The 23000-nt window shown below is 34.3% G+C and overlaps 1 protein-coding gene across 1 annotated transcript; it reads left to right on the forward strand.

Moving 5' to 3' along the window:
- Positions 1 to 1668: 1668 nt before the first annotated feature.
- LOC113517134 (uncharacterized) lies at positions 1669 to 18522 on the forward strand. The gene is made up of 10 exons (XM_052893510.1): positions 1669 to 3043; positions 3486 to 3582; positions 3744 to 3848; positions 4527 to 4688; positions 5788 to 5831; positions 8231 to 9040; positions 12811 to 12907; positions 14097 to 14201; positions 15702 to 15857; positions 17640 to 18522. Exons 1-10 carry the CDS (start codon positions 2247 to 2249, stop codon positions 17715 to 17717), a joined length of 2451 nt encoding a protein of 816 aa, XP_052749470.1. The 5' UTR covers positions 1669 to 2246; the 3' UTR covers positions 17718 to 18522.
- The last annotated feature ends 4478 nt before the right edge of the window (positions 18523 to 23000 follow it).

A 23000-nucleotide genomic window follows, 5' to 3' on the forward strand; every position in this document is an offset into this window, starting at 1 on the left:
GGTGTACCTATCTGTGTACTAAATTTTATTCAATTCGATTCGATAATGTTTCCGTGAAAGAAAGCATATCAAATTAAGAATAAATAAATTAAAGAATATTTAATTCATTTAATTAATTGTCAATTAAGAATAAGTAATCTAAATATTTTTCAATTTAATTAAATTAATAAATAAAAATAATTTTAATACTAAAAACAATAATATCATATTAGCTGATCCGGCAAAGGTTGTTTTGCCATATCAATTATTTTAGTAGAAAAAATAACTATAAATTATTGTAAGTGCTTACTTAAAATTTTGGGGTAAGGTGGTTATATAATAGGGGTATGAAAATAGATAAGAGCCTATTCCCCGAGTCCGACTCCGAGAAATAAAAGGTCAAAATATAAAATTTCATCAAAGTCGGTTAAACCGTTTCGGAGAAGTATGGCAACTAACATGAGAATTTTATATATTAGGAGATATAATATTTTTAAAGTAGATTTTCGCTGGATTCTGCAGTGAAGAATACGAGGCTGAATAATTCAAGATGTTGGGTAAATATTACTTTAACTAATTCTATGAATTACCTAATACATCTGTACAAAAAATATTTACTGAATACAGAATTATATACATTTAATATAAAGTAGAAATATCCATTCACGTTATTGAGTATATTTCATCTCTATATGTATTTAAAATAACAAAATTTTCATCGTGCCTCCGATAAAACTGTTTATAACTACTCCTCGCCATCCAAAGGTTGCCTGGAAGACATCGCTTTTAGCGATAAGGTCGCCCATTGTTTTCTCATTGTGATTGTTTCTTGTAATTGTTTATATTTATAATAAGTTTACTATTGTATTCTTTTGGAAGGAACAATAAAGAAGAAATAAATAAAAAATCTATCTATCTATCTATATAAAGTAATTAAATCACACCATATAATTAGATATATAATAATAACAGTACTATAATTTACATACGATATTTTATAATACACGTAATTAGTCCGAAATGACACCTCAGCATTCAGATTGTGTAATTACAAGTAATAATTAGGTATATATGAAAATTCCTGACATCGCTAGTGATGAGAGAAACTTTATCGATAAATAAAATGAATTTACTGTAATTTTTTTATCATTCATAATTTTATGCTATTTAAATAACTAAAAGGAAACTACGTCTACTGCTAGTTTTATGGTTTTTTTTTCATACAACTTAGAACGGTTGAAACGTGAAGCAGTTGTGTTTGCATGGCTGTGTTTCGGTTTGAAGGGTGGGATATAGCGTGAATTTACAAGGTACAGAGGAATAACACCTGAATCCTCAGGAATGGCAACGCATGGGGGGTATCATGGGCAAAACAGTATACTCTGTTATGTCCACGGTACTGTTCATGTCTATAGGCGACGGTTACCACTTTCTATCAGGTGGATTGTCAGCTTCTTTGCCATTTTAAGTTGTATAAAAAAAAGGTGGCCAAGCAAACGACTTTTGTACAAAGTCTCCCTCTGTTAGTCTTATGGAGTAGGTAGAGATAAATATAAATTTTTACATGCTATAAAATACTTGTACTATTTCTACAGATGTAATTACAGGGTATAGAGGCATAATAACATAGTCCTTAGAATTAGCAACACTTGATGTGTACCATAGATATCATGGTGCATTCTGTGGTATTCGTGGTCTTGTTCAAGTCTATAGATGACAACCATACTTTCTGATATTTGAGCCTTCAATTTGTTTGCCATTCTGATTAGGGAACAAGCATACAGCCCGTCTGATGGTAAACAGTCTCTGTAGCCTATAGATGCCTGCAAATCTAAGGGTGTTACGTTGGCAACTTTGTATAACATTAATACAAATTTTTTGGAGAACTCTATTCTATAGTCTCTAAGGAAAAACTTGGCAAGGAACTCATTCCACAGTTTGCGCGTTAGTGAGAAGAACTTCTTCTGAAGCCGCACTGTACTCAATAATTTGGGTATTATCGTATAAGGATGAATTGCCTGTAAATTGTGTCAAAAGTCAAAAGACTTCTGGAAATTATGTTTTGTTGCTCGTAAAGACAGAATTTGGATTTCCTAAAATCTTTATCATCAACAAAGCTGCTATTAATATCTGAAGACAATTTATCGAGTGATAACCAACACTACTGATAAAAAAAAACGAATTCGACAGAAGGTACTTTAAATCTTGCACGATTTTTTTGTGATTACAATTCAGTTGCAAGCCACAGGTGAAACTTGACTTTGAAAATGTTGAAGTCTATTCTAATGAAGTTAGAAAATCCAAAACGTCCGCTCTTAGGTCCAAATATATACTCATTACAATTCTGGGGTGTGTTGCTTCCAAAGACTAATATTTGTATGAAATATTTTTACATGACCATCCATACTATAGTTACATTATTTGTTGTCACCGAAATTATGGACGTTTGGTATATAAAGTCTGATTTAAATAATTTGTTGAACAACTTAAAAACCACAATATTAGCAACAATGAGTACAATCAAAGTACTTAGTTTCTTGTATTGGCAAAAACGTTGGTGGAACGTCATTGATTATGTCACTGAATCTGATATCAACAGGAGAAAAACTGAGGATGTGAATAAGAAAAGAATAATAGAAAATTATACAAAATACTGTCGCATTTTCACATACTCCTACTGGACGTTAATGTACTTCACAATTCTTGTGTTGATCGTAACACCAGTTTTTAAGTACATTTTCTCTTCAACCTATAGATATAATGTCAAAAATGGTAATGAAGAATATTTGCAAGTTGTAAGCTCTTGGATGCCGTTTGATAAAAATGCTCCCGTTGCTGTTATACCAGTGGGTATTGTTCAGGGATTTATGGCGACATATGGCGGCGGATGGATTTCTTCTTATGATACTAATGCATTGGTCATTATGGTGTATTTTCGAGCAGAACTTGAATTGTTGAGAATTGATTCTGCTAATATATTTGGCGAAGAGGACAATCCTGTTTCAATTGAAGTTGCTAGAGAAAGATTGAGGGAATGTCATAAGAAACACGTAGAATTGATGAAGTAAGTATATTTCTATCATTTAGAGAAGTATGTTGAGAGTTTCTCTTTTCGATTGATCTCATTCAGTGACAATGTTTTCTCTGTGTTCGCTCAGGATAGTATAGTTACTGTCCTGTTAGTACTACCTTTAGTTCTTGTATGATAGATATAACGAACAGGCCATGAACAAAAATGCAAAAGTTTGTTTCATTATTACTATTTTTTCGAAGAATGCAAGAAGTATTAGCTAGTATTATGTTTTTTCATTACATTAAAAAAATAGCAAACATCAAGATTTACACTATGATTACAGTTTTTATCTCAAGCAAATAGTTCAGATGTTAGCTTAATTACTGGTTACTACGGCATTCAATTTTATCATTTTATTCGAATTAACATTTTAAGTATTTACTAAAAAATCAACAGTTTTCAAGAATTTAACTCTCTTTTTTTATACTTTCAGATATATTCAATTATTAAATTCTTGTCTTTCGCCAATAATGCTTCTGTATCTGTTGGTGTGTGCTATAATGCTTTGTGTAACAGCATATCAAATTACTGTAAGTATATAATATACAAAGGTGGCTTATTTTATACCGGCTTATAATATAAATAAAATATAATAATAAAAATTTGATGACTCACTTAAGGCATCATATTTTTTATCATATTAACTTTAAACATATGTTTGCAGAAATGTAATTCTATCTTTTACTTTCAGGTGCAAACGAGCGCAATGGAAAGATTTTTCTCGATAGAATATTTAGTGTTTGGCGTGGCACAACTGTTCTTTTATTGTTGGCACAGTAACAATGTCTTATATGCGGTTTGTTTATGTCATATTTTTATGTAAAATAAATAGATTTTTAGAGAATAAATTGAGCGTGTGGTCTCGGCATAGAATAGGCTACTTCTTCTTTATCCATGGGTGTCGTAAGAGCCGATTAGGGGAAAGCAAGGGATGTACAGCAGCGTCCCTCTTAAAACATCTCTAAAGTCTGATTGCGGTTACCAATCCGCCTATCAAACGCGACAACTACTGTTAATACCCCCCCAATATATACACACATGAGTAAAATTACGCTTTAAAAAAACCGCTCCATTTTCATTGTTGTCAATTGTTTCGTTCTTAGCACATAAATAACTTTTTTAAATGGGCAGTACTGAAATGATATCCTCGTCAGTTTTCTTAACATACTCTGGCAAAGTACCAGTGGGTGATAATAGGTATAAGCGACAAGAGATCAATGGGCTCATCGTATTGAGACTAATTCAACAAGAATTAGCTATGATTATTTCCAGGGGGAACCGCGTAGAGGTAAGTCTAACAGGGTATATTGCTAGCAACGGGACCTTTAGACTTCATAATAATCCCTTTAGTAAATTTTGTCTGATCTATGCAGAATGAAGAGGGTCTTAGAGATTTACTAGCAAAGGCATCATCCTTATTAGTACCATCACCACGATTACTAGTAGTAATAACTGTATCATTCTCTTCTTTCAGAGTTATGATCTAACGAGAGGTCCATATGAGAGTTTTTGGTGGAAAAAGCATGTGTCTCGTTCATTTCGCAAAGACCTGTTCATATTGACAGCCCAATTTAACAAAATAGTCGTCTTCACTGCGGGACCGTTCACGGATCTTAATATGGCTACTTTTATTAATGTAAGACGTTTTTAAATTATAATTATTTTTGAAAAATTTATATCACTTTTCTTAAGGAGAGTAGATGACAATCTAATCCACGTTAGAAGCATAGTCGGTAGAAGTCCAAAGCTCAGAATGAGAAACGAATGTACTATGCGAGCAATATCCAAGAGCACCGCCTTCTGCATCTTTCCCAAAAGTGAGTTGCTTCAGAATTTCAATCGTCTGAGGTCTCGTTCCAGACTAGTTGGGATAAGACCGTTCGCCGAAAGGACGATTGGAATGATTTCAGTGGATGTCACTTCTGACAATGCAGCCATTGCGCAGAAGGCGAAAATGAATGTAACTAAACCTTTAAAAATACCTTAAAAAACAAAACTTAGACAAAACACTAAAAGTATTTTTTTATGGAACAACAACAACAACAACAACTAACAATGGCAAAATAGTTGACTGTGCACTGTTAAGGTGGCAACCATATCGCCTATAAACATGGACAGCACAATGGATAAAAAAGCGTAAGCTGGCATGTTCAAGGTCTCAAATATTGCTGTTTTTTTTTTTTATACATCTTAGAATGGCAAACTAGCTGACGGCCCACTTGATGGAAAGTGGTAACCGTCGCCTATAGACATGAACAGTACCATGGACATAACAGAGTTATGTCCATGTTACGCCCATGATACCCCCCATGCGTTGCCATTCCTGAGAACTAAGATGTTATTCCTCTGTACCCTGTAAATTCACGCCATATCCCACCCTTCAAACCGAAACACAGCTATGCAAACACGACTGCTTCACAGTAGAAACGCGAATGGGACAGAGGTACCCAAGCAGTCGACTTTTGTACAAAGTCTCCCTCTGGTAGGCTGTACTTAATGATCAAAGTTATAACCAATTGTAGATGAGATCGACACTGTACTTTGTGAGAAATTATTAAGAAAGTATAATTATTAATGAATTATTAATGAATTATTAATGAATTATTAATGAATTATTAATGAATTATTAATGAATTATTAATGAATTAAATATAAAATGATAATGATGATAAGTTTTCAATATGCAGATTTCTATTAAATACAAGTTTGACTATACTAGTATTATTTCTTTTCAGATCTTGAAAGGAGCCTACAGTTATTATGCGTTACTTACGAATTCGCAGAAATAAAAAATCTGAAATTTCAATATAAATTTAATTTGTATCATTAAAATAAATCTAGTGACATTATTGTATAAGATATAAACAATCGGTTTGGTTTAAATATTAACAATCTTGTAATGATTATTACTTTTTAACATCAAACTTTTTAAATTAGATTCACGTTAAGCATTAAGTGTAGTATAATTAATGCATTTTTTTTTCCACACTCTTTCCACTTTCCACTCTCATTTTCAATAACATTTAATATAATTTTGAGTTTATTATAACAGGAGTAACGAATCAAATCTCAGTTACAAAGTTTGTTACGTATCAAGATCAAACGTCAAAGCGTCACACGATGTCTGAAGGACAGACGGACAGAAGAACCAAATTCCAATTTCAATAAAAACATTCATCATTATAATTATAATGAATTTGAAAAATTTTATTCATTTAATAAAAATTGTATTCACTTTATTGAAGCGTCTTTAAAAATAAATGTATCAATATAGCACTGCATGAGTACAAATCTAGTTTTATTCTTGACTTCGTTAGCCGACAATAAACATTGATGCTAAATAAAAATCTAACAATATTTTTTATATATCCGATAACTAGTACTCAACTATTTCATTTTTAAATGTTTTCCATAAAGAAATAATCGTAATCTGGTAATATTTTTTTGTATTTTACGCAATATTTGTATCAATATTATAAAGAGTATCCTGAACATGTTTGTTAATAAATTGGATAGTCCTCTCGTGAGAATGCTCGCCAAGAGGACTAGATCATTATTAGTGATTAAGTATTAACATAGTTTTTAAGTACACTTACTAACATAAAAGGATCCAAGATATCTAAACATAAATAAATAAATAAATAAATAAAAGAGCTAACATTTGTGAGTTTGGATGTTTGGATAATCTCCGGTACTACTGATCTAATTTTGAAAAATATTTCATTATTGCAAAAGTATATTATTTGAAAAATATTTCATTATTGCAAAAGTAAATTAGTTGAAAAATATTTCATTATTGCAAAAGTAAATTATTTGAAAAATATTTCATTATTGCAAAAGTATATTATCCATGTGTATATAGACTACTTCCTATTTTGATACATATATATATTCAATAATTAATCGCATTAAATATAATTGAAGTAGGCAAAAATTCTATGCATGCGCTACTTTTTTGTTTGATTTGGAATAAAGGAATAAAATGAAAAAATATATAATAAAAAATAAAAGAGGAAAAATATTATACTTATAGGTTTACAGAAAAGTCCTCGATACCATATAACTAAGTTTAATATCTCGGCCAAAATATGGTTTTTATGTTAAAAATAAAATAACTTTTACAACATTAAATTTGAGCACAGGTTTCACGTATACTTTATTATTATTATTTATACAACTTAGAATGGCAAACAAGCTGACGGCCCACCTGATGGAAAGTGGTAACCGTCGCTTATAGACATGAGCAGTACCATAGACATAACAAAGTATACTGTTTCAGCCAAGATACCCACACGCGTTGCCATTCCTGAGGACTCAGGTGTTATTCCTTTGTACCCTGTAAACCGAAACACAGCTGTAGTTGTATATAGGTCTATGTAGACATATGAGTTCACATTGAACTCAAAATGTTTATTAAGTTTATTCATCATATCTGAACATAGGCTTATGGGGGTTTTGCCAGCAGCTGCCATGCTTAGGATTGGCAATCGTATTTGGACTTTTGGTGATGTTTTGTTGCTGCCAATCTTTCAATCATTATTTTCCTTTTTTCGCTTCTTACGACACTCAAGGGAAAGGAAGGGATAGCCCGTTGTGTGTTGGGACCACACGGCTATTAACTCTAATTTATCTATAAAATATTTCGTCATTTATGGGTGCATTTTATTCCTTTTAAAATAAAGTTTCATCAAATTATTTTCATGTTTTAGTAAATAAATATATGATTTTTTTACATATACTAGAGGGAGACTTTTTATAAAAGTTGTTTGCTTGATTACCTCTGTCCCATTCGTGTTTTAACTGTCAAGCAGTTGTGTTTGCATGGCTGTGTTTCGGTTTGAAATGCGTGAATTAACAGGGTACAGAGGAATAACACTTGAGTCCTAGGGAATGGCAACGCATGGGGGTTATCATGGGCGAAACAGTATACTCCGTTATGTCCATGGTAGTGCTCATGTCTATAGGCGATGGTTACTACTTTCCATCAGGTGGGCCGTCAGCTTGTTTGCCATTCTAAGTTGCACAAAAAATATCATGCAGATATTGCTTCGATAATAGTCTATCGAATATTATCCGGCACTACTGAATAAATCAAATTTAATTAGACATTACATTTCAAGAATATATTCACTTTTGCACGGCTTTGTAATCACAATTCGCGACTTTATTCCATAGCTAAATCACGGCGTTTAAAATGTTTAGATCTATCCTAATGAAATTAGAAAATCCGAAACGACCCTTATTAGGTCCAAATGTATACGCTTTAGAGTTTTGGGGGTTATTATTACCAGAGAACATGTTTAAGAGATATTTTTACTTAACTATGCACGTTTTAGTTACAATATTTACAGCTACTGAGTACGTAGACGTTTGGTTTGTGAAGTCCGATATGAGCCATTTGTTGAACAATTTAAAAATCACAATGCTAGCAACAATGAGTGTATGTAAAGTTACCACATTCTTGTATTGGCAAAAACGTTGGAGAAGCATTATAGAATACATCACTAAATCTGATTTGAACAGAAGAAAAACAAATGACATGACCAAGAAAAACATGATTGACAATTATACAAAATATTGTCGTAAAATCACATACTTTTATTGGTCTTTGATGTATACAACAGTCATTATAGTCATGGTTACACCAATTTTCAAGTATTTATTCTCTTCTGCATATAGAAGTAACCTTGATGATGGTACAGAAAAGTATCTACAAGTTGTAAGCTCATGGGTACCATTTGATAAAAATACGCTTGTTGGATATTTAGCAGCATCTGCTTTTCAATCGTATGCAGCCATATACGGTGGTGGATGGATAACTTCTTTTGACACTAACGCAATGGTGATTATGGTGTCTTTTCGAGCTGAACTCGAGTTATTGAGAATTGATTGTGCTAATATATTCAGTGAAGAAGGTCGTATTGTTTCTGATAAAGTTTGTAATGAAAGACTAAGAGAATGCCATAAACGACACGTGGAATTAGTAAAGTAAGTATATTTCTAATATTATTGATTATTATTCTTAAAAGAAATGTTTTATTAATATAATAAGGATTGTATATGTTATAAGCTTTTTGTCCGCTACTCCGTATAGGAAGCTCAACGAAATAGACTACTTCTAGGTAGCGTGTCAAAATAAAATGCAGATCAGATTTTAAGTCAGACCTTTAACTATGAAACACACATCCAATTTGGTGTAGTATTTTCTGTTCTGTAATATCAGAACAAATATATAGACATCCAGATAGACAAAGTTTCTAAAAAATATTATTTTGGTTTCTAGTGTTTTTTTTTTGCATTTATTTTACGACCACTACTGAATCTTTGCAAATTTATTTCCCTAATTTTCAATGTGATCACTTAGTTTTAAGTATAGTACTAAACTTATCTATGTTTTACTTGCACATATACTTAACTATCTGTTACCTGCGGCTTTACATGTGTATTCTTGTATTTCCCTCTTTAAATTAACATGTCTCAAAAATCCTGTTTTAGCCTTTTAAATTTTAAATTTCAACTTGCTGAATTTGTTTTCGATTGTGCGTCCAGTTAGTGCATTTGTTTTTACAAGTACAGATTATTCTTTATTGTACACAAAAAACATTATATTAAAATAATCAATTTCACCCATTGCTGAGTATAGGCATGATTCCACTAAATGACCCGATTTCGCCATGCGCGTCTAAGTCTTGGACTATTTTACTAATATTATTGGCCCAATATAGGAGTTTCATCTCCGCTTTCCTTCGACTAATTCTTGGTCTCTATATATAAGAATTATAGATATATAAGAAAAATAGTAATACATAATAGAGCACAAGGAAGAGCTTATCTGTAAAAGAGATTTCTTTCAGCAAAACCCTAAATGAGAAATGATTGATAAGGAATCAATTCTTGAATTAAAATTATTGACTGCGAAAAAAAATATTAATCAGTTTCGAATTGGCAAATTGTATAATACGTTATTAGCAATTGAATTATCACGTGGTATCTATCATCATCATCATTATATCAGCCATTATCTGTCCATAGGCCAGGCTGAACATAGGCCCCCATCATAGACCGTCATAAGGAATGGGGTCGTTCCTGTTGAAATTTACCATTGGGTGGATTTAGCCAGTAGTTATTTTGCTTTGGCTTTGGTGATATTTTAAGAGGGACGCTGCTGCCTATTCTTCAACTATTAAGTTTCCTCAGTGTCAGTCGTCTTTTACGATACTAACAGGAAAGGATGGGGTAACCCATTCTGTACCGGGACCACACGGCAACGTAGTAAATCACACAAAAAGTAAATGAATTGACAACACCTTTCATTTGGACGTCTCTTAAAAACTTTGTTTTATTGACAATGTCTTTGAACACTTCAGGCTTGAATTGATTCGGCACTGTCTTCGTTATGGGAACTCGTTACAAACTTGATTGAAAACATAAGCACTTTCACACATTACGCTACCTGAGGATACGTTTTAGTTTATTTTTTTATTTTACTTGAAACTGTTAACGAGATAGTTGTCTCTGTGAGAGAATGTTAAAATAAGTAGGTGCTTTTGTTAAAAAAATAATATTACAATAATTTATAATAACATACATATCCGTCACGCCTGTCTCCCATTAGGGTAGGCAGAAACAACGGAACGCCAAATGCTTCGATTCAAACAAACCTCTTTCGCTTCTTCCACATTCATCAATCTTTTCATACGCGCTCGCCGGTTACGGGCACTTTTAATTTGGCCCTTCTTATAATAAGTTTCGTTTAATAAATTCATTAAAATTACAAATATATATTTTTACACTGACTAAATAATATTATAATCACTTAGACAGTTTTGTTTTGTTAAATACCGTTTATATTTTACGCCATCTAGTGGAGAATTAAAACTAATAAGAAATAACATTTGTTTTACTAGCTTCTTGCCTGCAATTTTGTACTGCATAGATTTTAATGAAATAAATTAATTCTAGTTAGTGTGTCAATTTTAAAGATACAACAAATTTTATGTTAGACCTTCAAAAATATACGAGTATACATGTAAATTTGATGAAGTAGTTTCAGCAAGAGCAAAATTTCTAAAATAATGTTAAAATTTAGCATTTTATATAAATCTTAGAACCCCTAAAATAAATTTTCTTATGTACAAATATGTGTACATGGCGGACTTAATGCTAAAAACATTCTCTCCCAGTCAACCATAGGGAAGTGTCAGAATACTCGAATGCGGTACTAGTAATTATTAATATAGATACATACTAAAATTACATATATAAACGAATAAATATATATAAATAACAAATATACTTACACATATATGACATATACTATATTATACACGAAATTGAGAATAATATAAAGCACTTGCTGCTCGGATAAAGTAAAAAAGTGAGCATGAACGTTTTTTTTTTTTAAAGACGGTTTAGTCGGTAGGTAATATTAATAAGATTTAAGAATTTATTTTGTCGCTCAATGAAATTTCGGAGAATATTTTCATCGCTCAATGTACGGAAGCGCTTACTATACAATTGAAATGATAAAACTTGAAACGAATACAGGTTGTTGAGTTAGAATTTTGCATATTAACTAAGTTGCGAAGTAAATTGTAGGCTTTCATTTAGTACACATCTTTGATAACTCTACCGTGATGTTTAACTTTTTGACAAGTTTAGAGTACTTTAGTATTTAGTATTAGTAGTATGAAGTTTTTTTTTTTATATGGATGAACTTAGAATGGCAAACAGGCTGACGGCCCACCTGATGGAAAATGGTAACCGTCGCCTATAGACATGAGCAGTACCATGGACATAACAGAGTACACTGTTTCGCCCATGATACCCCCCATGCGTTGCCATTCCTGAGGACTCAGCTGTAATATTAATAAGATTTAAGAATTTATTTTGTCGCATTATCGGAGAATCCTCTGTACCCAGTAAATTCGCCATATCCTTCAAACCGAAACACAGCCATGCATACGGTTGAAACACGAATGGGACAGAGGTACCCAAGCAATCGACTTTTGTACAAAGTCTCCCTCTGGTTGTGTGTGTGTGTGTGTGTGTGTGTGTGTGTGATAAGTGAAGTGATAGAACTTGTTTGATTACGGAAAAAAGAAATTATTTCTTGTACAAGTTAAAGAATAATACAAAGAAAATTACACAAGGCGATTTTATCACTACAAAGTAGTGGCTATATCAATCCCTTATTATTGTCTATTTTTTTTTTATTTTGAGTAAATAAACTTAAATTTCCGTGTGGTCCCGGCATAAAATAGGCCACCCCTTTTTTCCCGTGGGTGTCGTAGGAGTCGACTGAGGGAAGGCGAGAGATGTGCAACAGCGTCCCTCTTAAAACATCTCTGACTGCCTAACTGCGGTTGCCAACCCGCCTGCCAAGCGTAACACCTTCTCTTGTTCATTGCTAAACATAGGCCTCCTTGTTCGGGAGGCCTGTATTTAGCAACGTATATCAAATAGTTAACGGCTGAAATGTTAATGATGATGAGAATCCCATTGCTAGCAATATACCCAACCAGGTCGACCTCCTCGCGGTTCTCCCTGGAAACTATCATGGTTAATTCCTGATGAATTCATCATGATGGACTAACTGGCCTGTTTTCATTCGCACCTATCACCATTCACTGGTGCTCCGCCAGCGTATCCCGTTATCGCAGGCGGTCGTACCATTTTCACCTATCAAAAAAAAATCTATAGCACTTCGTCATAATTTTATAGTAACATTTCATATATTAAACTATTATATTTTTCAGATATTCTCGAATGTTCGACGAGTGTCTCTCGCCAATAATGCTACTATATATGTTCGTTTGTTCAGTTATGCTGTGCGTCACAGCCTATCAGATTACTGTAAGTAATACTAATATATCAAATATACCGGTATAGAATGGGCCCCACTTTCCTGTGGGTGTCATAAAAGGCAACTAAGGGAACCGAGGGATGGGCAGTAACGTCTCTCGTAAAACATCAGCAAAGATCGCCAAACCAACTGCCACAAAAAAGAGGTTATTTATATTATGAAGTGAGAAGAGGTCCTTCCCACCATGATGGAGGGCAGCAACAGTTAGAAGCCCACGCCTCACTCATTTGGAAAGAGCTCCAATCCAGAGATCCGAGGTTAGTCGCCTCCAGAGTTGAAGCTAGAGTAAAGGGGTCAGCCCAATCCTCCTCCAGGAATTCTCCACCTAACCCTTCCATCAGGAGGGTCAGAAGATCTGTCGTCATCGTCGTCGATAGTTAGAGATAATAGTAAAATATAGCAAATCTAATGGTTACCTTTACCTACCTTTGGGAGGAAAATGAAAAATATTAGTAATGGGGATTAACAACCCTATTACCAGCAATATACCATATCAGGTCGACCTCCACGCGGGTCCCCTAGAAACCATCATGATTCATTCGTTGACTATTTAGTCACGATAAGCTAATTGGCCTGTTTCATCTTCCCCTATCATTCTTTACTGATGACCCGTCAGTGTTTACTAATAATGCAGGCGGGATTGTGATTTCATTATCATCCATTGATAAATTAAATAATTAATTTATCAACATGTATTAAAAACTAGGGTAGGTAGGGTACATCTTATATATAAAATTCTTGTGTCACGGTGTTTGTTACCAAACTCCTCCGAAACGGCTTTACCGATTTTTATGAAATTTTGTGTGCATATTGGGTAGGTCTGAGAATCGGCCAACATCTATTTTTCATACCCCTCAATGAAAAAGGGTAATAATAGGGATACCCCTAAATTTTTTTTTCAAATTTTTTGACTTTTATTTTATTATGATTTAGCATAGAAAAATACATAAAACTCCAAATTTTCACCCTTTTACGATCGACCCCTATTTTAGAATCGCGATTTTTATATGCTGCAATAGATTTGCAAGATGGCAATCCAATATAGTAATTGTAGTACGATCAATTTTCATGTATAGTTCTAGAAATAATGTATATGGTAAAACAACGTTTGCTGAGTCAGCTAGTATATTAGTAAATAATTAGTATACCCTATTATGCTTTTGTGCCTTTTGTTTTCAGATAGAAACGAGTGCAATGCAAAGATTCTTAACAACAGAATATTTAGTGTTTGGAGTGGCACAACTCTTCATTTACTGTTGGCACAGCAACGAAGTATTATACGCGGTTAGCTTTTTTTTTATATCACTGAGGTGGCAAACAAGCATACTGCCGACCTAATGGTAAGCGGTTACCGTAGCCTATGAACGCCTGCAATACCAGAGGTATTACGCGCGCGTTACCGACCCTGAAACCTCTTTACCCCCCTTTTGAAGAAACCCATGCTGTAGTCTCTTGGGAAAACCTCGGCAGGGAGCTCATTTCATAACCTGAGTGTTCGTGGGAGAAAGCATCTCTGAAACAGCGTTGTACGCGCCCATTTAGGCTGTAAGGTATGAGGGTGAACTCCCTGTTGATGGCGAGCCGTACGATAATAGATATGTGCCGTGATGATAGATAAATCACATATTATATAAATACATGTTGTATAAATTAATATTATAAAGTGTAACTAAAGTTTACAATTTCATCATTACATTTCAGCCATTATCCGTCCAGTGCTGGCATAAGCCTCCCCCATAGACTGCCATAAAGAACGGTCCTGAGACACCTGCGTTCACTGAGTATTTGCAATGCATTTTAAATTGTCTGTTTGCCCGTCACTGCGTTTGTCGGAACGCGGTCGCCACTCAAGAACCTTTCTTTCCCATCGGTTGTCGGTTCTTCGAGCTATGTGACCATCCCATTGCCACTTTAGCTTGCTTATCTTTATTCAAATTTACAATTGGATTTCTTTAAATAACATTATTATCCTTTATTTTCATAAAATTTATTTATATCATGACGGTGGCAATAAAGCATACGGTCCGTCTGATGATAAATAGTTACTGTGGCCTATGGCGCTTGCAACACTAGTGTCACATGCGCGTTGCTGACCCTGAAGATATCTTAATAGGTGTATTAAGATATCTTTAAATAAGATTCTTCAAAAAGGGCACTTTTTGAAAAACCTTATACTGTAATCTCTAGGGAAAACCTTGGCAGAGAGCTTATTCTACAACCTTTACGTTTGTGAGGGAAAATTTTGAAATCACATTGTACGCGACCATTTAAGTTCTAGCGTGTGAGGATTGCCTGTCGATGGCGAACAGTACGATCATAAAAGGTGTCTGTGGGCATCATTTCGAACGAATCGTATCGTATCAACTGTTAATCTAATACTGAACATAAGCTTCTCCCATAAGGGGGTTATGCCAGCATTTGCCACACTTGGCAGACGGAATGACATAAAAAAATACAACTGGTTTGAGGACTTCCTTCCTTTTGAAGTCAGTAGAAAAATAATTATCATTATGCATCAGAGAGTATGTACAGCTATTGTCCGATAATGCATATCAAAAGCTTTCATGCATAGCTGTTTGAAAACAAAGAAACACCAGTGGCGACATCTACTGAGCAGTACTAATTAGGTCAACACTGGAATTGCATTGACGTCTGAATATAATGACAAACAGATACACTATCCAAGATCCAAGAAACAAAAAGAACTCTTCAATCGAGACCCGTACTTAACTCGAGCGCCCTTACCAAATTAAGTTAATATTTTCTCTATTATTTTGTTTTCAGAGCCAAAATCTGAGATGGGGTCCGTATGAGAGTGTTTGGTGGACAAAAGACGTATCATACCGTAAAGATCTATTCATACTAATTGCCCAATACAACAGAATCGTTGCCTTTTCTGCTGGACCATTCACACAGCTCACTGTTGCCACTTTCATAAGTGTAAGATCTCCTTATTATCTGTATTATTTTATGTATATTTTTTTTATACAACTTTTTAGAATGGCAAACAAGCTAACGACCCACCTGATGGAAATTGGTAACCGTCGCCTAGAGACATGAGCAGTACCATGGACAAAACAGAGGATACTGTTTCATCCATGATACCCCCCATGCATTGTCATTCCTAAGGACTTAGGTGTTATTCCTCTGTACCCAGTAAATTCACGCCACATTCCACCCTACAAACCCAAACACAGCCATGCAAACACAACTGCTTCACGGTTGAAACACGAATGGGACAGAGGTTGAGGACAGAGAGGTTGCCTGGAAGAGATGGCTTTCAGAGATAAGGCCGCCCTTTATTTTCCCAGTGTGATCTTATCTTGTAATTGTTACAAAATTGGTAGTGTTATTAGACAGATGAATCGGGAATCTCCTCCTTATTAATGTTTATAGAAACTGCGTTAGTTACAGTAGCAGTTTGCAGTTAATAAAAATAAATAACCGATAAAAATGTTTAAATGCAATTTAACTTTTCTGCGAATACTTTCAAACCAAGTCTAGATTCAATAGAATGTGATCCAAAGATACTCTATTGAAACTCACCAAGTAACATCAGTAAATCCTATTTATTGCTAAAGATATCTCTTCAAATTGAATGTTATTTCCATTCAAGTACTAATTTAATAGGAAATATATTTATTTTTGGCTCATTGATATGTAAAGAGTCCCAAGATTCACAATTCCATATTATATTATTAAATTTGTTGTTAAGGTTATTTTATATTGCCAGCGTTTGCCGTGTTAGCCCCACCATAAAATGGGCCATTTCTTCCTTTCCCATGGGTGTCGTAAGAGGCGACTTAGGGAGCTTATGGTGGAGGGATGGGCAGCAGCATCCCTTTTAAACATCTGTAAAAGCTTAACTACGGTTGCTAACCCGCCTGCTAAGCGTGGCAACTGCATGTAAAACTTCCCTTATGGGGAAGGCTTATGTCCAGCAGTGGACAGTTAAGGGCTGAAATGATGATATTGCCAGCGAATGCATACATGTTGGCAGGTTTGTTTTATAGATAATAATGAAATGATATGAATGGCCGTGTGGTCCCGGCATAGAATAGGCTACCCCTTCCTTTCCCGTGAGTGTCGTAAGAGCTGATTAAGGGAGGGAGAGGGATAGGCAGCAATGTACCTTTTAAAACATCTCTAAAACCTGACTGTAGTTGCCAATTCGCCTGCCAAGCGTGGCAACTACTGGCAAGACCCCCAAGGGGGAAGTTTATGTTCAGTAGTGGACAGTTAAAGGGTAGTTAGAAGGAATCTGCGAACAAAAAACAATTGCCACTAGATATTAAGGAATGCGCTCTATTTTCGTATAGTTTCTAGTTGATTTTTTTATGCACCTTAGAATGGCTATCAAGCTGACGGGCCACCTGATGGAAAGTAGTAACCGTCGCCTATAGACATGAGCAGTAGCATAGATATAATAGAGTATACTGTTTCGCCCATGATACTTCCCACGAGTTGCCATTCATGAGGATTCAGGTGTTATTCCTCTGTAGCCTGTAAATTTACTACCATATCCCATGCTTCAAATCGAAACACAGCCATGCAAACGTAATTGCTTCACGGTAGAAACACGAATGAGATAATTGTCCAAGCAAACGACATTTGTACAAAGTCTAGCTCTGGTAAAATTTGATAGATTAAGATCTGATAATGTATCTAGGATTATTTTATATATCAATGGTTTGATTATACAATATTATTATATTTTTCCAGATCTTGAAAGGAGCCTACAGTTATTACACGCTACTGAGTCAATCGCAAAACGTTATTTCGGATTCAGCACAAACGTAGATTGACAGATTGAAATATGTAATTGTAGCTATATTTTTAAAATTACTATAGTGTATTTATTTTTCACTTATTACAATTAATATATGCATTTTGACATTTGAATATAGTACATTAATTATTAATATATATTATTATAATTTTTTTTATATATATCATATACAAATATGTAAAAAATATAGTTTATCTTTTTTATTATATACACACCTAATATCTACGTGCAGGGGGTGAAGGGGTTGTTAGTAATGGGGATTACCAATCCCATTGCTAGCAATAAACTCTATCAGGTCGACCTTCTCCCGGTTCCCCTTGAAAACCATCTTGATTGGTTTATTGTTGAATTCGTCACGATGGGCTAACTGACCTGATTCATCCTCACCTATCATGCCTCACTGGTGCCCCGCCGGTGTATACCGATAGCGCGGGTGGGGTTACCGTTCTATTAGCATCCATTAAAAAAAATATATCTACGTGCTACAAACATCAAGAGCAAGTACTTAAAAAAATATTTAAAGATAAAAAGATTCTTTGAGATCACTGCCAGCTGGTAGGGTACCTAGGATACTTGCTGCATTTAAAATATACAAATTACTATATAATTATTTCTTTGAGAATATATTTAAAGGTACATTTATTTTAACGAGGATAATGGAATAAATCCCTGTAGATCTACAAAGCACTCAGTAAGCATATTTTTAAAAGAAGACTCTTTAATTATTTGTTGAGTCAACAAAACCAGCTCTAGTTACAGTTTACTCAGTAGTTACTATATCTTATAATCCTTTCTGTTGTTTTGATATATATATATATATATATATATATATATATATATATATATATAGCACACTTTCAGTTCCTATAAAAGGTATATTATATATCTGGACGTAATCATTATTTCTATGGGAGTCTTATTTGCTTTTATCAAAAAAAAAATTATGCAACTTAGAATGGCAAACAAGCTGACGGTTCACCTGATGGAAAGTGGTAACCTATCGCCTATAGACATGAGCAGTACCATGAACATAACAGATGCGTTGCCCATTCGTGAGGACTCAGGTGTTATTCCTCTCTACCCTGTAAATTGACTGCTACATCCCACCCTTCAAACCGAAACACAGCCATGCAAACACAACTACTTCACAGTAGAAACACAAATGGGACAGAGGTGCTCAAGCAAACGATATTTGTACAAAGTCTCCCTCTGGTTCAAATTCAAATAGATGTGTAGTTATTAGAACTGAACCTTGATCATTTAGGTTTAAATCGTAATACTAGTAACATAAACGGTTCCATATTGTTTCAATAAATACATATTAGTGCAACTTGCCAATGCAAACTATTGCAAACCGATTACAGTTCTAACCTAATTCCTAACTGTTGTTTCATGAGCGCAGTACAAAATTGTCATTGGCAATAGATTGGATTAACATAATGTAATTGTAACCCCGCCTGCACTAACGGTATACGCTGACGGGGCACCAGTGAGGGATGATAGCTGAGAATGAAAAAGCAGATCAGTTAGCCCATTGTGTTGAATACACCTGGAATCCAGCACGATGATTTCCAAGGGGAACCACGTACAGATCTTTTGCCATGGGGATATTGCTAGCAATGGTAGTCCGCATTACTAACAATCCCTTCCCTCTATTAATATAGATATTAGATACAATAGTAGACCTGCTGATAGAGTGTATTACTTATCTCCCCCCCCCACGCGTCACCGGGATACACTGATTGACCGGGATAAATAGTTGCCTATATACACCATCCAAAATACCCTACGACAGCGAGTTCCGACTCTTCGCTGTCCCTAGATGGTGATCGAAGTGCAGTGGCCTAAGCCGAGGCCCGAGCCACTCTGGCGCCCTTGGGCACACGCCGCAGTCCATAAGTAAGAGCCGACACCTCTGTTGCTCCCCTCTCGCGGGCTTGCAGTGCCATCTGCACTCGCTCCTGCATACTGCATTGGTGAAGCTGTAAAGGCCATCCACGGCCAACAGCAAACACAATCAGAAAAAAAAACATCCAAAACACTACATGAATAAATACTAAATTTTATGATAATTGCTTGAGCCATGAGTTAACAAATAAACTCACTTTCACATTTATAATTCAGGCCTCTTGAATCTAATATTTATTTATTATTATTATATTTCTCACCACAAACAATTTAGGACGTAATATCTATAACTTGCAAAACATTTTAACAATATTATTTGTGGGAGCTCGTGCCTGTACTAGGTATTAAACCTGTATTACAAGTCACCAGGACCTTTACCTCGAACAGTACAAATTATACAAATAAAAACTTTCACAAAAAAAAAGGTGATGGTGAGTACATAAAGAATTCAGATACAGCGCGTATACAAAATAAATAGTTTTCGATATGTATAACATTAAAACAAAAACAAATTATATGCTAGGGAAAATAAGAATGCATTAAAATATAAGTAAAAAAGTGTGACACGAGTTTATGTTATAGAGTGTATGTTATGTATGTGTTTTGTATCTGAACTTGTGACTATATATGAGTTTGTTCGGTGTGTGAGTCAATGTATGTATATGTGTATGTGCGCATGTGTGATTGTGTGCGTGTGCGTGTATGTAAGTGGTTTTATATTCATGTATCTTAGATTATCTGTTTTAAAAGATCTTCTGTTTTATCATAATTTTGTTTTTGGAGCCAATTTTTAACTGAAGTTTTGCACTTGTAATAAGTTAGAGCATATATAGAAATTAGATTATGCAATTTATTATACAGAAAGGGGGCAAGATAAGAGAAAAATCTTTGGCTGAAGCTGGCTGGCTATAATTCCAGTAAAGTTATGTAGGGATTTTAATCAACAAAATCTCAATACCAATAGTTAATAGTTTTTTGACAAAGTAATAAAAAAAAAACTCTAATAAATTTAATTTAATGATGTTCTTGTTTTACTAGCAAAAAAAAACTAGTTAATTTACCAGCTTTATCACAAGAAATTCTCGTTTATCGGCGATCATTGAAAATGAATGTAAAATTTTTATTTGAAACTAAATCTTTGATGTCTATCCAGCAAAAGCAGTTTTAAGTTAATTGGCCGTCAAGTTTATTAAAGATTATAAAAACTAGTCAAGCGTGAAATTATATACAATGTGGGTGTTTTGTACAATAATTATTATTGTAATGTCATCATAAACATCATCATTTTAAGCCATTATCTGTCCACTGTTGGACATAGGTCTTTCCCATAGACTGCCATAGGGAACGGTCCTGAGTCATCTGCGCCCACTGATTATCTGTAATGCATTTGAGGTCGTCGCTCAATCTAATGGGGAGGAGTGGGGGGGGGGTCGTCCTACACTGCGTTTGCCTGTAAAGGGTCGCCACTCAAGAACCTTTTATCCCCATCGGTTGTCGATTCTTCGAATTACGTGACCGGCCCATTGCCACTTCAGCTCGCTTGTCTTTCGGGCTATGTCGGTTACTTTGATTATTTGTAAGTAAGACTTGTTTTATAACAAGTATTTTATAATAGAACAGAAATGTTGTATTTTTACTGATATTATAAATGTAAAAGTGACTATGTTTTTTATTATTTTATGTTGCCTTAATGTCTTAACTAGTTGCTATGAAATTTGGTATACACATTCTGGTTATGGCTGGAAATAAGATTTAATAACTATAAATTGAATATGTAAATAAGTTTTACTTTGTACTCACATACTTGTATGTGATTTACAACAAACAATTTATAGAATAGATTAACTTTGATCCTCCACAGGCGTTTATATTAAAGAATCGACTTTGAAAATGACCCAAAATGTGATGTAAAAATAAACTGATCAAAATACTGGCTATATTTATTTACCAGAGGGAGACTTTGTACAAAAGTCGTTTGCTTGGGCACCTCTGTCCCATTCGTGTTTCTACCGTGAAGCAGTTGTGTTTGCATGACTGTGTTTCGGTTTGAAGGGTGGGATATGGCAGTGAATTTACAGGAATAATACCTGATCCCTAAGGAATGGCAACGTAAGGGGAGTATCATGGGCGAAACAGTATACTCCGTTATGTCCATGTCCACCAGGTCGGCCGTCAGCATTCTAAGTTGTATATAAAAAAAATAAGATAAATTAGTAGAAAAAAATCCTGAAAATTCTTGATACTTGTAAACTCATTTTGTAGGCTCTAAACTCATTAATTAGATTGTCTGTAACCTATAAAATTGGATTAAAGAGATATTTTGTACAGAAACTTTATCACTATGACCTAATTACGTCTAACATCCTTTGTTCTAGTAGTTTAAATTAAAGAATTTGATACTTTGAAGTGTGTTTTTTAACTTTGTATCCACGTCGAGTAAAAGGTATTTACAAGAATTAAAATTCCATAAATGTAGACAGGGCCGGCTTTAATGTAGTTAGCAGCTGTGGGTGGGGGAAAGGGAATGGTAGTAAATGTAGATTAAGAATACTATTGCTAGCAATATACCTAACCAGGTCGACCTCCACGCGGTTCCCCCTGGTACTGCATACCAGGCGTTTTCATCACGATGGGCTAACTGACCTGCGTTTTCATTTTCACCTATCATCCCTCACTGGTGCCCTGCTAGCGTATACCGTTGGCGCTGGAAAACTGTCATGGTTAATTCCTGATGAATTCATCATGATGGCTTAACTGGCTTGTTTTCATTCTTAAGAATTACATTTCACTAGTTTCCTGCCAGCGTATACCGTTAGCGCAGGCGTGGGCAAGTTTTTGACGGCGCTTCCCTCACAATAAAAATAATAATCATCAGCTTGCACTGAAGTGTCCTTGAGCAAAATATCCTAATTGACAAGGAATAAAATCACCAATTTTTACTAAATAAAAGAAAGAAATAATTTTTTCAAAGAATCATGTGATTACAAAACAAGAATAAAACAATTAAAAAAAAAATAGAATACAAAATAAAAACCGTCGTTTACTCAATCAAAGTCTAAATTTTAAAATAAACAGCATAGGTCTACTCTTGAATTTAATATCACTGGCAATAGATTGGATTGATAAATTTATTGCCAATGATTATTCTGTACTGCATTTATGAAATAACAATTAGAAATTAGATTACAATTATAATCAATTGGCAATAGTTTTTATAAGAAAATTACAAATTAGTATTACAAGGGAACATGTCTGGCAAATCTTCTGAACGATGGCGATGAAAAGGTCAACTGAGTTCATGTTGTTTACTCCAAATTTGAATTAATTAATTTTTAATTTATTAATCTTATTGCCTTTTTTGCATGTTGATGCTCCTTTTGGATCTC

Source organism: Galleria mellonella, unplaced genomic scaffold (genome assembly GCF_026898425.1).
Source record: "Galleria mellonella isolate WM207_F2 unplaced genomic scaffold, CSIRO_AGI_GalMel_v1 utg176, whole genome shotgun sequence".
Classification (NCBI taxonomy): domain Eukaryota; kingdom Metazoa; phylum Arthropoda; class Insecta; order Lepidoptera; family Pyralidae; genus Galleria; species Galleria mellonella.